This window comes from Macrobrachium rosenbergii, chromosome 39, assembly GCF_040412425.1.
Source record: "Macrobrachium rosenbergii isolate ZJJX-2024 chromosome 39, ASM4041242v1, whole genome shotgun sequence".
In the NCBI taxonomy this organism is placed as follows: domain Eukaryota; kingdom Metazoa; phylum Arthropoda; class Malacostraca; order Decapoda; family Palaemonidae; genus Macrobrachium; species Macrobrachium rosenbergii.
The window spans coordinates 20,407,823-20,422,412 of NC_089779.1; the positions used below are offsets into that span (position 1 = coordinate 20,407,823).

The following is a 14,590-nucleotide window of genomic DNA, read 5'->3' on the forward strand; positions in this document are numbered from 1 at the left end:
AAGGAGCTTCATTTTGAGGGCTGTGGTTGACTTCACCTTCGGGACTTCGAAGAACAACTGCCTCGTTCTCGTTGACTTGAAGGCCGCTGATGTTTCAAGATTCCAAATATATTATAATACTTTCTGGGCGTTAATTTGGTACAACCGATGCAATGTTCCAAGACCTATCTATCTTTCCCAGTGATATCCTAGACCGAACTTGGATTTTTGCTTAACGTTATTAGTTCAAAATTGCACGTGTGAAATATACCTAAGCTTCTTAAAATGAGACGTCGACATTTACCACAGTCTTAGTAGAAGTCTCGGCCAACTCGGGAGCCTTATTATACTCGCTCTTATCGCTTTTCGCAATATCAAAGTCTTGTACACCTCGTCTGGCATGTAATAATCTTCCTCCTGCCAACTGATCATAATAACACTTCGCAAATCAAAAACCGTGACGACAGATCTTCGATCCGAACACAAAGCCAAGAGATAAAGTCAGTAGTGTGCTGAGCTCGAGCCTCTAAAGGTTTTCAACGGGGTTTTCAATGTCCGCCCACTACGCCAAAATAAAATTCTGTTGCTAAGTGCCTGCTGCGGCACCTTATCTCTGCCTCTGCACAAACGAAGTCGCTATGCTCTCGTTCCCAGGTGTTTTTTTTAGACACTACAACACTTTCCCTGGCTTTTCAAAATGGTAAATCCGCAAAATTCAACCGAAACTACCGTCACATTAACATTGTCAACGTACTTGATAACCTTCGAGGACGCTATGGCAGACATTCACGATTTGTTATTGATGTTAGGGAAAAATGTCTTACAAAAGCGTATAGCTAATTTTTACTCCCTATCGTTGTTATGACTTGGCCCCGAAAGTGATTTTCGATAAAAATGCATATTTCTTAGAATATCATGTAGTTCTGCAATGGTACTTACAGTAGTTTAAAGACGTGTAAGATTACCTTTATGGGTCATACGTCTGGCAAAGGTATTGCGTTCATTGCGCGGGTTAGGTAAAGTTCTAGCGCATACAATGGGCAAATATTTTTTATCAAGACAATTATTCATCAAAAAAAGTAGAAATTGTGGTGTATTTCTTAATCTATTAAATGTTACATATTTAAAGAAAAGCTTTGAAGAGATATGAGAGATATTGGACTATTATCCTGAGATATATATATATATATATATATAATATGTATTTATATATAAATGTGTGTGTTACAAAATAGTTGAGAATTATTGGTTTGTTCAACTATTTTGCAACCTAATTAAAAAATTCTTCACAGTAACAGAAGCCTTCAGGTTTGATCAACAAATATGATATTTTAACTTATTATTTTCACCCAGTTGTGGTGTATTCTTTTCCAAATCCGATAGCCATGACAACGGGTTCACAACTATTTAATCCTTTACCTTAATACTCCCCTGTATTATTTTTTCACTATGTTGTATTTCAATAAACATTTTCTTCCATACGGGGAAAGATAAACCTTCCAGGAAAGGAGAAACTTCAGGGCTCTGCAAATTATATTACGTCTTAACCAGTTATTATTCCATTTAGCATTACCAGTTTATTCGTGAGTGACAACTATTTTTAGGACGTTATAATAAATTTACATTTCAGCAATATATTGCACCAAACCAAATCGCACATTGCTAATACTTGAAAGTATTTAGATTTTAAAATGAATGGTATCATAGGTATCCATATTATGTTTGTCAGCATATGATACAGCGGAACTAGGAGATACAGCATCAAGGTTTTAAAAATGATATTTTAAATGTTAGTCTTGCCATTTAATTTAGCACTTAAGTCATATCGCGTAAAAACTGGGTGGAGAATATTGCAATTGCTTATTTGAATTACGGTCTTATTACTGGGAATCACGCTGACGAGCAACCAACCATCTTATGCCTTTCTCACAAGGTTTCTGCGAAATCTTGGTAAGCCTTAACACCAATGACAGCATGTTGGCATTTGCACTGAATTACTGTAATTGCTTTACTAAACGAACTCCAGGCCAACAAGCCAACTAATGCCTTGCTCACACATTGGCGATTCAAGGATGCGCAGTGCGTAACTGCCGAAAATTGTCTAATTATGACGTCATTACGATGCAATTACGATAAAATCACCAACAATCGCCATGAATCGTTACCGTGTCCCCGAGTTTGAAGCCGTGCACCAAGTGATGGCAGATGTGTTCAACTGTTTAAACATGCTGTCCAACCACATCAACCGTCATTTGTCGTCATGTCATTGTGCACTACGAACACTGACGCAATGGCGTCGCCATTTGTCGTAATTAGATTGCGCAGATCGTAACTACGTAGTGCACCATGAATCGCCATGTAACGCAAATTATTCTCATTGATATGTCATCTAACAAACACAAATTCTTGCCCAAATGCGTGACATGGGATCCACAGGTTGGTGACCACCTTTCGATCTGCATTCCTCAATGTGTACCTGGCTTCCGAAAAATAAATCAGTTAAACACAGACCTGTCGTCTTGAATCTCACAACTGGTGACCTGAGGAGTGACAGGTAAACATGTGGCTTTAGCCCAGCCATTAATGGACTAAATATGGCTGCATTTACCTCCAGAGAGCCTTTAGCGGACTCAAAACGGTGACACAGTCTAGGCCTCTGAAAGCTCCTTCCTCAGAGGAACCCCATGCCATTAACGGACTAATAACAGCGTCCCCGCGAGGGCACGTTTTGGCATTTCGAACAGTTTTGGCCCTCGCCATTCACGACTCATGTCGACCACTCCAATTTTAACACCATTAGCGGACTAAATACGGCACGTACTCACGTTTTGGTGTGTGACAGTAAAGATGGCAGTCTGAATTTAAATGCGAATCCGGAAACACAGAAATCGTCTGCGTGCCCCTTTCGCCCACAAAGCCAGATGCGGTGAAGCTTCCCCCGTTTTCACGCCAGAACACAGTAGCTTGGTTTCTGCACGCTGATGCTCACCTTTGCGTGGCACACATCACAGATGAGAAGACCAAGGCAGACGTTGCCATGACGACGCTACCTGAAGAGGTCTTCAACAAAATCTCCCCATGGCTTGACTCACAGCCAGACAAGGTCACGTACTCGGCCTTGTGAGACAAGCTGATACAAACATATTCCATGCCCATCCCCAAAAGAGCACAGCACTCACTAGACCTGTTGACCCAGCCCCTAGGGGAAGCATCACCCAGGGACACCTGGGATGAACTGCAAAGTCTGGTAAAACTGCCGGGCGTCGACGCAAACGGGCGCAGGAAGGAAATCAGCCTGACAAAAGCAATATTCCGGCTGTGCCTTCCGCAGGAGATAAGGGGTCAAATTAAAGAAGCAGACGCCCTTCCTATAGACGAGCTGGTCGACGTCACACAGAAAATCCACAAGGCCACTAAAGCCTCCAAACGCACCGCCACTCTTGCAGCCACCACCCTCGCAGACTGTAGCCTGACAACGGACACCTTACCTTACAGACCTTACAGTTCGTTCAGGTTGCCCCAGGTCCCTCAGTGTGAGGCACCTTTGATGTCTACCAGAGAATTGCTAATGCATCTTCCGGCATATTTTGCATCTTCCAATCTTGGATGGTCTGGGATGCAGCTTAGATATTTGTCGAGCTCATTCTTAAACACATCTACGCTCACTCCTGATATGTTCCTCAGATGAGCTGGTAATGCATTGAATAATCACTGCATTATTGATGCTGGTGCGTAGTGGATTAATGTCCTGTGTGCTTTCCTTAGTTTTCCTGGTATAGTTTTGGGTACTATTAATCTACCTCCGCTTGCTCTTTCTGATATTTTTAGCTCCATGATGTTTTTGGTAATTCCTTCTATCTATTTCCATGTCTGTATTATCATGTAGCATTCTCTTCTCCTTTCGAGACTATATAGTTTTAAGAATTGTAGTCTTTCCCAGTAGTCTAGGTCCTTTATTTCTTCTATTCTAGCTGTAAAGGACCTTTGTACATTCTATTTGTTCAATATCCTTTTGGTAGTGTGGGTACCATATCATATTGCAATATTCAAGTGGACTACGTACATACATTTTATAAAGCATAATCATGTGTTCGGCTTTTCGTTTTGCCAATAGTATTGCTATTTGATCATTGAATAGCATATTCCTATTCAGCATCACACCAAGGTCTTTAACTGCTTCCTTATTTGTGATTGTCTTGTTATTAGGTCCCTTACATGCATATAGCATTCCTTCTTTATCACCATAGTTTACTGATTCAAATTTATCAGAGTTAAATACCATCCTATTTACCTCTACCCATTCATATGTTTTGTTTAGGTCTCTTTGTAGCGAGTTCCTATCTTCACCACAAGTAATTTCTCTACTTATTCTTGTGTCATTGGCGAAACTTCTCACTACCGAGTCCTTAACATTACTGTCTATGTCTGCAATCATAATAAGAAACAGCAATGCAGCTAACACCGTACCTTGTGGCACACTGGATATTACCTTAGCTTCATCCGACTTCTCATCATTTGCAACCACTATCTGTTCTCTGTTGTGCAAAAATTCTTTTAACCATCTTCCTACTATGTCCTCAATATTATGTTTTCTAATTTTTTTCACTAATATATTATGGTCTACCTTGTCAAAAGCTTTTGCAAAGTCTAGGTAAACCACATCTGTATCTTTTTCCTTTATCAATTTTTACATATGTTTTCATGGTGGACTAACAGTTGGGTTTGTGTACTTTTTCCAGGCACAAAACCATGTTGTCCTATATTAAACAAACTATTTTTCATTAAATGTTTCATTATATCTTTCTTCATTACCCTTTCATACACTTTCATAATATGTGATGTTAGACTCACAGGCCTATAATTACTTGCCTCTAGTCTTGATCCACTTTTGAAAATAGGGGTAATATATGCTAATTTATGTTCATCATAAATCTTGCCTGTATCTACAGTTTGTCTTAATAATGTTGCGAGCAGCTTTGCAATAGAATGAACTACTTTCTTTAACAAAATAGCAGGGGCGCCGTCTGGTCCTGCTGCTGATCCATTTTTAATTTCATTAAGAGCCTGCACAATATCGGCTTCATTAATGTCTATGTCTGATGAATATTCACTATTTTCATCTCTTATTTCTGTATCGTTATCTTCATTATCAATTCTAGGTGTAAATTCTCTCTTATATCTTTCTGCTAATATGTTGCACATTTCCTTTTTTCATTTGTTAATCGCCCTTCAATTCTTAGAGGGCCTATTTCTACTTTTATTTTATTCATCTTTTTTGCATGAGTAAAATATTTTGGGGTTTTGCTTGATATTTTTTAGGGTCTTTTCTTCTAAGTCCCATTTTTCATTTTCTTTTGATTGTATAATCTTTTGTTCTGCATTTTCTATCTTACTTTTTAGTTCCATCATTTTCCATGCATTCTTTTCTTTTGCAAGACCTTTTTTCCACTTTCTGATTTTCTGGAACAAGATCCTTCTGTCTCTTGGTATGTGTGACTGATGTTTATTTTTCTTCTTTGGCATATATTTTTCCACCATTTCCTCTAATATTTTATATAATATATCCATATTTACTTGTATATTATCACTTACGAATATGTTTTCCCAGTCTTTGTTTAACTCTTCATTTATTTCTGACCAATTTATATTCTTACTATAGAAATTGTATTTTCCATATCCTTCCCATTTTTTCGTCTCTTGCTTATCTCTGTTTTCATGTGCTTTGGAACGGACTTTTAATTCTGTGACATTATGGTCTGAAATACTCGTATTATACACTATTATTTCTTTGACATAGTTCACCTCGTTCACAAATACTAGGTCTAAAATATTATCCTTTCTTGTTGGCAGGTGATTTATTTGCTGAATATTATGTTCTAGTAGCATATCTAATAGTTTTTCAAATTGCCTCTTATCTTCTGTGCTACTATTACTCTCTTTTTTATATGTATAAATACAACCACAGTCTCCTATTCGTTCTTTCCATTCTACGAAAGGAAAGTTAAAGTCTCTGGATAGGAGTATAGTCCAGTCTTTGTGATTTCTACATATGTCATCCAATTTGTCAATATTATGTCAAACTCTTTAGTATTAGGGGGTCTGTATATTACAATGTTCACTAATTTTTCAGATTCAAATTCTACCGCTATTAATTCACATTCTGTGTTACTATATTTCTCACAGATTTTTCCTTGATTTACGTCTCTCCCATACAGTATGTCGCGGTTCCCCCTTGATTCCTATTTTTTCTATCTGATCTATAAGTTTGGAAACCCTTTATCTGATCATCATTACCAGTCTCTTGGGAGTACCAGGTTTCACTTATATTCATTATATCTATTTTTTCAGTTTGGGTTAGTTCTTCTAAGAACTCTATTTTTCTTTTTGAGTTACTCGAAACTAAACCCTGTGCATGACTACAGGATGCATATACCTGCACTTTTTGTTGAATCTGCACACTTTTCCTTCTCTCAAGTTTTTACATATTTTTGGATGTAGATTGCTGCATTCAACCTCATATCTGTCTAGATATGCACTTTGCCATAAATCTCATAGTTGTGACATACCTTGGGATGTTTGTAGTGACATCTTTCACTGAATCTACAGTTCCCTCTTTTCAAAAGAGTGCAGACTATGGATTTCTTTTCTTTTTTTTCTTGCTCTTTCCCATCAGTATGTATATCCAGGTACAACCTCTACAGGAGGAGGGCATCGCCGAGGGAGCAGAGGGCACAGACATACCGGCACGGTGCTACTTCCACAGGAGATTCGGCCCCATTGCCAGGAACTGCAGATCCCCCTATTCCTTCACAAAAAACGAGAAGGGCAGTCACAAGTACAGCAGTGGCTGCGAAAGACATCTCCTGACCAGCAGGATTCTTCATCAGGGATGAAATATCAAAGCGGTGCCTGCTGGTTGACACGAGGGCTATGCAGTTGGTGTTCCCGCCATCAGAGGAGGGCTACACCCGGACAGCTGACTCCACGCCCTCCCTGTTAGCCACGAATGGAACCCCCATCCACTGCTATGGAACCACGACCCGCACAATCTCCATCTTGGGCCGCAGGTACCACTGGCCTTTCGTCATTGCGGAGGTCAAGTTCCCTCTCCTGGGTGTCAATTTTCTGAGACACCACAGACTCCGGGTCGACGTCGGTAGGCAACACCACCTCAACACCAGAACCTGCCACTCCTGACCACTCTCCATCAGACCGGGGATGCCCGCCATCTGCTTCACAGCCTCCAACAATTACACCGCCCTCCTCCAGGAGTTCCTGGAAGTTTTTAAACCAGAGCTCCACCAGTTGCTGGGGGCTGGGGGCCAAGCACGGCATCTTCCACCACATAACTACAATGGGCCCCCCAACTCATGCCAAGTTCCATCGCCTCCCCCCTCCCCAAAACTACAAGATGCCAAACGTGTTTTCGCTGAGATGGAACTGATGGGCATCTGTACCAAAGCATTGAGCCCATGAGCATCTCCCCTACATATGGTAAAGAAGTCAGATGGCTCCTGGAGGCCCTGAGGAGACTACCATCGTCTGAATTTAGTTACCACACCAGACCACTACCCCTTGCCAAACATGCAAGACCTGATGAGCGCCCTTCACGGGGCCAAGGTCTTCACTAAGATGGACTTGCTTAAATCATACTTTCAGGTTCCTGTGCATCCTGACAACATTCCAAAGACATCCATCATCACGCGGTTCGGGACGTACACCTTCTCCTACTCCACCTTCAGCCTCAGGAACGCGGGGACCACATTCCAACACCTTAATGGACACCATCCTGGGGGACCTGCCCTTCTGCGTCTGTTACATAGACGACATCCTTATCTTCTCTAGGTCCCTAGAGGAACACCTTCACTGCGTCAGTGCTGTCCTGAAACGCCTGCAGGAGAATGGATTAGTCGTCAGGTTCAACAAATGCACATTCAGGGCGGAAAAAGTAGATTTAATCGGACACAAGATCTCCCCAGCAGGAGTACGCCCCATGGCCTCAAAAGTGAAAGCAAAGGAAAATTTCTCGACACCGCAAACAATCAAGGCCCTTCAAGAGTTCCTCGGCTTGGTGAACTACTATCGCCGTTTCATCCCAGGCATTGCCCGCATCATGTATCTCCTGACTGGAGTCCTAAAGGGCAAGCCAAAAATGCTGACGTGGGACGCTCCGCAGCAGCAGGTGTTTGAAGAGACAAAGACAGCCCTCATGAGTACCACCACCTTGACGCATCATAACCCCACCGCTGCCCTGAGACTCACCACCGACACCAGCAACATCGCCTGCGGGGCAGTGCTCAAGCAAATAGTCAACGGCGCCCCCCGACCTCTAGCCTTCTTCGGTCACAAGTTGTCGCCAGCAGAGACCCACTGCAGCGCCTTTGACAGAAAGCTGCTCGCAATCTACCAGGCTGTGTGGCACTTCAAATACCTGCTTGACAGTACTCAATTCACCATCCTCATGGACCACAAACCCCTGGTGCACGCATTCATGAAGGCGGGCAACGTGTGGTCGACAAGGCAGCAGTGACACTTGGCCACCATCTCCGAGTTTGGTTGCACCATCACCTACATCCCCGGCAGGAAGAATCCAGTCACAGGTGGAAATCAATTTCCTCCACCTCGGCATAGACTACATGGACCTGGCGAGGGAGCAAGCAGCAGACCCGGAAACGGCAGCCTACAGGACGGCACTCAAGTCGGAAGTGCCCTTGGGAGATTCAGGTGCAACGCTTCTCTGCGACACAAGCACCGGCTGCCTGGCCCCCTGGTCCCCGCCTTGAGGAGGAAGACATTCGACATCATTCATGGTCTCTCCCATCTATCAGGGCTTACAACAGTGCGCCTGATGACAGAAAAGTTCGTGTGGCACGGAGTCAGGAAGGACGCCCGCCAGTGAGCGAGGAGCTGTATCCCGTCCAAACCAGCAAGATCACAAGGCACACAGAATCAGGCATTGGTGATTTCCTCTAATCTCGTCGGCGCTTCAGCCACATCCACATAGATGTCGTTGAGCCTCTACAACAGTCTGGGGGCACCAGGTACCTCCTGACAGTCATAGATCGCTCCACTCGCTGGGTCTCCCTGGCACACCTGATGGGTACGACACTTCACAGCACGGCCTACAACCCTGCAGCAAACAGCATGGTAGAGAGGGCACACAGCTCACTCAAGGTAGGTCTAATGGCGCGCACCAATGAAAACTGGAAGGCCCAGCTCCCCTGGGTCCTGCTGGGTCTCCACACCGCACCGAGGGCAGATGGCGACATGTCCCCCGCAGAAAAACTCTATGGAGAAATACTAGCTGTTCCAGGGGAATTCTCCCCCCCATCAGCCGACGGCACAGATACCCCCCACCCCTCCCAAGGTTGAGGGAACTAGCGCAGAAGTTCGTGCCCTGCCGTAAGACCTTCATGGACAGAGCCAACACCTACAGCCCGGTCAGCTTGGATTCCTGCACTTACGTCTTCGTCAGGATAGATGCCCGTCGCCCGCCCTTGACCAGGCCCTACAGGGGCCCTTACCAAGTCATTGACAGGACCCCCAAGGCGTATCTCATCGACATCCACGGCCGGAAGGATTGGGTTTCCATTGACAGGCTGAAACCAGCATTCCTGTTAGACAGCGAAATCCGAGAGGAGGCAGGCAGACGTCCCAGGTCCCCCCTCAACATGCGCCTGCATTAAAAACATTTTTTTTAATCTGTCATTCTTATATGGCATGTGCAGCTTGTCTGGGAAGGGCTTAACCAAACCGAATACTCTTATAAAAACTAACTCTTATAATTTCTCAGAACTAATGATTATTAGGTAATCACTAGACTTTGCAGATGTGAGTGCAAGAAGAACTGACATAATTGGCAAGTGGCAGAAAAATGAAGTTAATTTATTGGAAAGATTTTAGATGAGATCTGTCAAAATCCAATGTTTTTGCACAAAATATAGGTAATCTGCTTAATTACTTACCTTATCATTCTGCTTGAAGCTATGCCATATTACAAACAATATACATTAATACAAATTTTAATCAAGAGTTTAACAAGACCAGTGAGTCAACATTTTCAACTATCATAATGTTGGCCCAAAGGATTTGTCCTCGATAAAATATATCAGATTTCACTATACATATCTCAATTCCTCAAAAATTTAATGACTAGATAAACTGAAAAACTATACAGTATAAATAAGGTATCCGAAGTCACCTACCTAACAGTACTGCATTCATAGAAAAACTTCTCACCAGACATATAAATTAGAAAAGGCATCTCACAGGGAAGTATTTTGAGTGCCATATTGTTTCTACTTGGAATAAAGAATGTCAAAAATCAGTTACCAAGTGGAATTAAGCGTTTGTATATAGATGACTACCATATTCTACATTGCCTCAAGCAAATTTTTAATGTTGCCATACCACTAGTAGATACCTGGCCTCTTCAGCAGGCTTTCTAATTTTTGCATAAAAAATAAACTACAGCAGTCATGTTCAATAGAATTATGACATAGAACTGTTGAACTGTAATATTCTTAGGTGTAATTACTGATTAATGCTTGAACTGAAAAGTGCACAATACAAACATAAAACTTAAAAGTATAAAAGCATAAAATCTGATAAAAAAAAAACCATTCACATACAATCTGGGGAGCTAATAGATCAACCCTGATGTTACTATTCAATGAAAGTGTTCATGTTTTAAACTATGTAGGCCAAATGTGTGGCTCAGCATAAAAAATGCTTGCATCCAATTCACAATGAAGGACTAAAAATTTGCACTGGAGAATTAAAGTTTCCCCTCTTAACAAATCTGGACAACTTGAAAGAGGCAAACTACTCTCATCATAACTCAGTAACCATATGAAATTCAATACAGATTCAGGCAAGTGACTTAATATTAAAGATATTTTCAATCAAAATAGTATGTTTATAAACAAATAACAACTGCCATTCCCAATAAGAGGTAACAGAATTTCTGATCAACAAATGTAAACATCACATTTCCTTATGCACTACAATTCCCCCCTCCTAGGATCTTAGGAAAAGTATGCCTATACATATTTGTACTAACCTATCCAAAAAATAGGCATATTACCTTGAGCATCATAAAATACAAAAGAGCATACAGTACAGTACATGACCTAAAGGTCTACTGTACTACTCTAAGCAGTTTATGCGGACAGACCCAAATCTTCCCATGATACGAAGCCGGTCTTCTTTACCCCATAATGCATCTGTTTTCATAGCAGTATTGCCTGCAATATTTTCTGCAGTTAAGATTAAAAAAGAATTGCCAACAAATAAATTTTTAATTTCAAATGACTCTACAAGTCCTTTAGAAGCTATCCACAATTAGTCCTAAAAATCCCTTGTTCAACACGGCAATTTTTCATTCCAAAAATAAACAAAAGGCTGGTATAAATGTTGAAATATGTTGGGTCTCCACACATGTTAGCCTCCAAAAGGAATAATAGATACTGATACCACTAAAATGCGTAATTTTTAGTAAATGGCGGGTGATGTGGGATAAGAACAACTGCTGAATTGTGGAGTAGTTCACTCCCAAAAAGATTGACACAGCTAAGTAACACTAGCTCATCTTCATGAATATTTAATTTGTAAACTACAAGACCCAGTCTCTGAATACAGAAAATGCAGAACACTTGCAGTCTAACGTACCTTTAGTGACTATTCACAGCATGTGACCAGCAATTTGTAACAAGTATCAATCAAGTATCAGAAAAAAATCATTGAAAGAGATTTTGTTAGAATCTCACATTTTCAGTGTATCCAATTACTGTATAAAATTCCAAGGATCTTCCATAGGTTAAATAAGATCTAACATATTAGGAACAAAGTTTTTGTTCCAGGTCTATATTATTTAAGAAGATCATCTTAGTGGTCTAGTTGAATTATTCATTAATAATAATCTCTAGACTGCAAAACCTGTAGAGATGTTTAAACTCTACTTTCCTTTACATAATGTTCATCACAAATTTGTCTTCACAAGTGTTGGAGACACCTAACATTCCTGTTCATTTTGTGTTTCACGATGCAGTTTCCTTCTGGCATTTGGTTCAAATTTACAACGGTTTTTACCTATAATGTAGCTTTATTATATATTACCTGATTTCTAAATTTTTTTCGGGATTTTGTTTTTAAGGCCACGTTATGTACATAAATTTGATTTTTGTCAGTTTCTGTTTCAGTGACGCTTTATTTCTCTTGGTTAATTACACAACATATTTGAAGTTACTGTACATTTTTATATATACCTAAAGAAAATATTAGAATGTATCAATCTCACTTGATTTTTATCATTTGGTGTATTATAACTAGCATTACCTCATTTCCCTTCTGACATTTTATCTGTCAATTTTGTTAACAGAAGAGTAATCTTTTTTCGTTGGTTCAAATCTACTAATTTTCCTTATAAGCCTGAAAGACACTTTGGCAATGGACATTTTTCTAGTGGTGATTCATACACTATTCTGTCTTCAATATTGGAAACCCTGAATCATTTCCATTGCAAAAAAAAACAATAAACAGGGGGTCAAGGTTGCAGAGTTGTTTTTTTTATTCCATCAATGATTTTTTATAGGTCTTGTGTAGCTCCAAATTCTTGTATGAGATTTGTTTGGTACTTGGGCCTGATTCAAGGGATGGGCGAAGGGTGCCAGTAGATAAATCAAGCTCAGGCACTGATCAGCAACAAGTACAGTGATCTGTTTGTTTCCTATATAGAATACATTTTAAATTATTATGTAGGCAGTTTCCATGTCTACCAAGACACCCTATTAATATAATTAATTAAGTTTAACAAAGCATCTGTTTTCTCAAAACATTCTCTCCTATATTGCAACACAAGAATGTCTCCTTTAAAGGATGCCCCATGGAAATAACTTGTAGTATTCAGTCCACCTAGACCAGACACAGGTCTAGGAACAGATCCTAGCATATAAGCTTCCCTCTTGCCTTACCATATTGTACTGGAATCTTATGAGTAGGGATGTTTGCCAACCAACTTTATCCTCCTCTAGTTTGAAAGGTACATTAATCATGAACCAAACTGTATTATAGCTGTTCCGCCAATGAATTGCCAGTCCTGACTAGAAAAGAAAGCGAAGACGGAAAGTAAAAACATGAATTAAAATGATGATGGACATTTGAACTCCAACAGCAATAATCCAGCTGTTCATGAGTGCACGCAACACATCAGGGAATCCATCTTGATAGAGAAAGAGAGAGCAGAAATTGTAGACTTACCTACAAGATGAGCATTCATCATATTCTCTGTAAAATTAATTTGGATTGTGACAAAACTGTAATGATATCAGTTAATACTTTGAAATACATTTGTCATTCAGGAGGATGAAAATATGACATTTTTATAATAAAAGATTTTATATATATTTACGAAGTAATTACATAGCTATAAGTTTCTATTATTGGCAGCTAAAATTTGAAATCCACGGTAGCGATTCTTTTGTTTTGGTGTAGGTAACTGATCCTGCCCACTTTCAGGAAAGAGAAGAACAACTGAGCAGAGAGCTTCAATTTGTTTATGCTTAATGTTCATGTGAGGGGAGGTGGGTAGACTCCCACTCTGTAATTACTTAGTAAGTATATATAAAATTTTATTTTATCATAAAAATGTAATTTTTATATAAGCAACTTACCAAGTATTTACACAGCTGATTCCCACATTGACAGGAGGCGGGATGCATGGACTATTCTACTCCCAAAACATTAGCAAATGTAATGAGTTAAGGAAGTAAAATCTGCTAGCATTACCCAAATGCTTGTTGTTTCCTTACCTGCAACAGGAAGTTACTGCCTTTGGTTTTGCGCTCATCTTAACCCGAGGGTCGTCTGCTATTAAGTAGGAACTCCACAGCAAAGGACACCTCCAAACACTAATAAAGAACAAAATTTTGCCCCTGCCCAGGGTGCAGTACCATCATAAAACCAGATAAAACAACACTGTTACCTACACTATAAAATTAAAACACCACCACCCAACCACTAAAACTAGAGGGTATCCAAGCACAAAGCACCCCCAGGTTCCCGTAGAACTCAACACCACGATTCAAGGTGAAGAGGTAAGGATGGAAGGGATGCTTCCTATACTGTAGTCCCTCTCCCAATACTGTACCATGCCAGCCACCAATAAAGGTCCTAGGGTACTACAATCCTTAAGTCATTTCCACATCTTGGAGATAATGCTATGCAAATACAGATTTACATCTCCAGTAAGTAGCTTGGAGGATGGAGGAAAGCAATTGTATTTAAAAGCTAATGAAGTAGCTACAGATCTGACTTCATGAGCTCTTACTTTCGAGACAAGAAAATCCTCCTCTCATTTGTGAGTGCGCTTCACGAATGATATCCCTCAAGAAGAGGGACGGGATGGATCCTTGACCGAAGTCCAGAGGTTGCTTGAGGAACCCCTAATTCTCTCAGTCCCGTGAAGATAAAACTTTAGGGCTCTCACAGGGCACAGGATCCTCTCTATTTCCTCTGATCCTAGCATATCTGCTAGATCCCTAATGCTGAAGGCTCGGGGCTATGGATAGGCCAGGTTCTAGTTCTTAGCGAGAAAACCTAAGGTAAAGGAGCA

General features: G+C 40.6%; 1 protein-coding gene across 2 annotated transcripts in view; it reads right to left on the reverse strand.

Annotated features, from left to right (window-relative positions):
• Positions 1–946, reverse strand: part of Maf1 (repressor of RNA polymerase III transcription Maf1) — a 107,723-nt gene extending 106,777 nt beyond the window's left edge. The window contains exon 1 of one of the 2 annotated variants that reach the window (XM_067082767.1): positions 1–946. This exon is cut by the window's left edge and continues 74 nt beyond it. In XM_067082767.1, the coding sequence (XP_066938868.1) occupies positions 1–12 (12 nt within the window). In that variant the 5' untranslated portion in view covers positions 13–946. The other variant, XM_067082766.1, reaches the window with a different exon arrangement.
• Between the last annotated feature and the right edge of the window lie 13,644 nt (positions 947–14,590).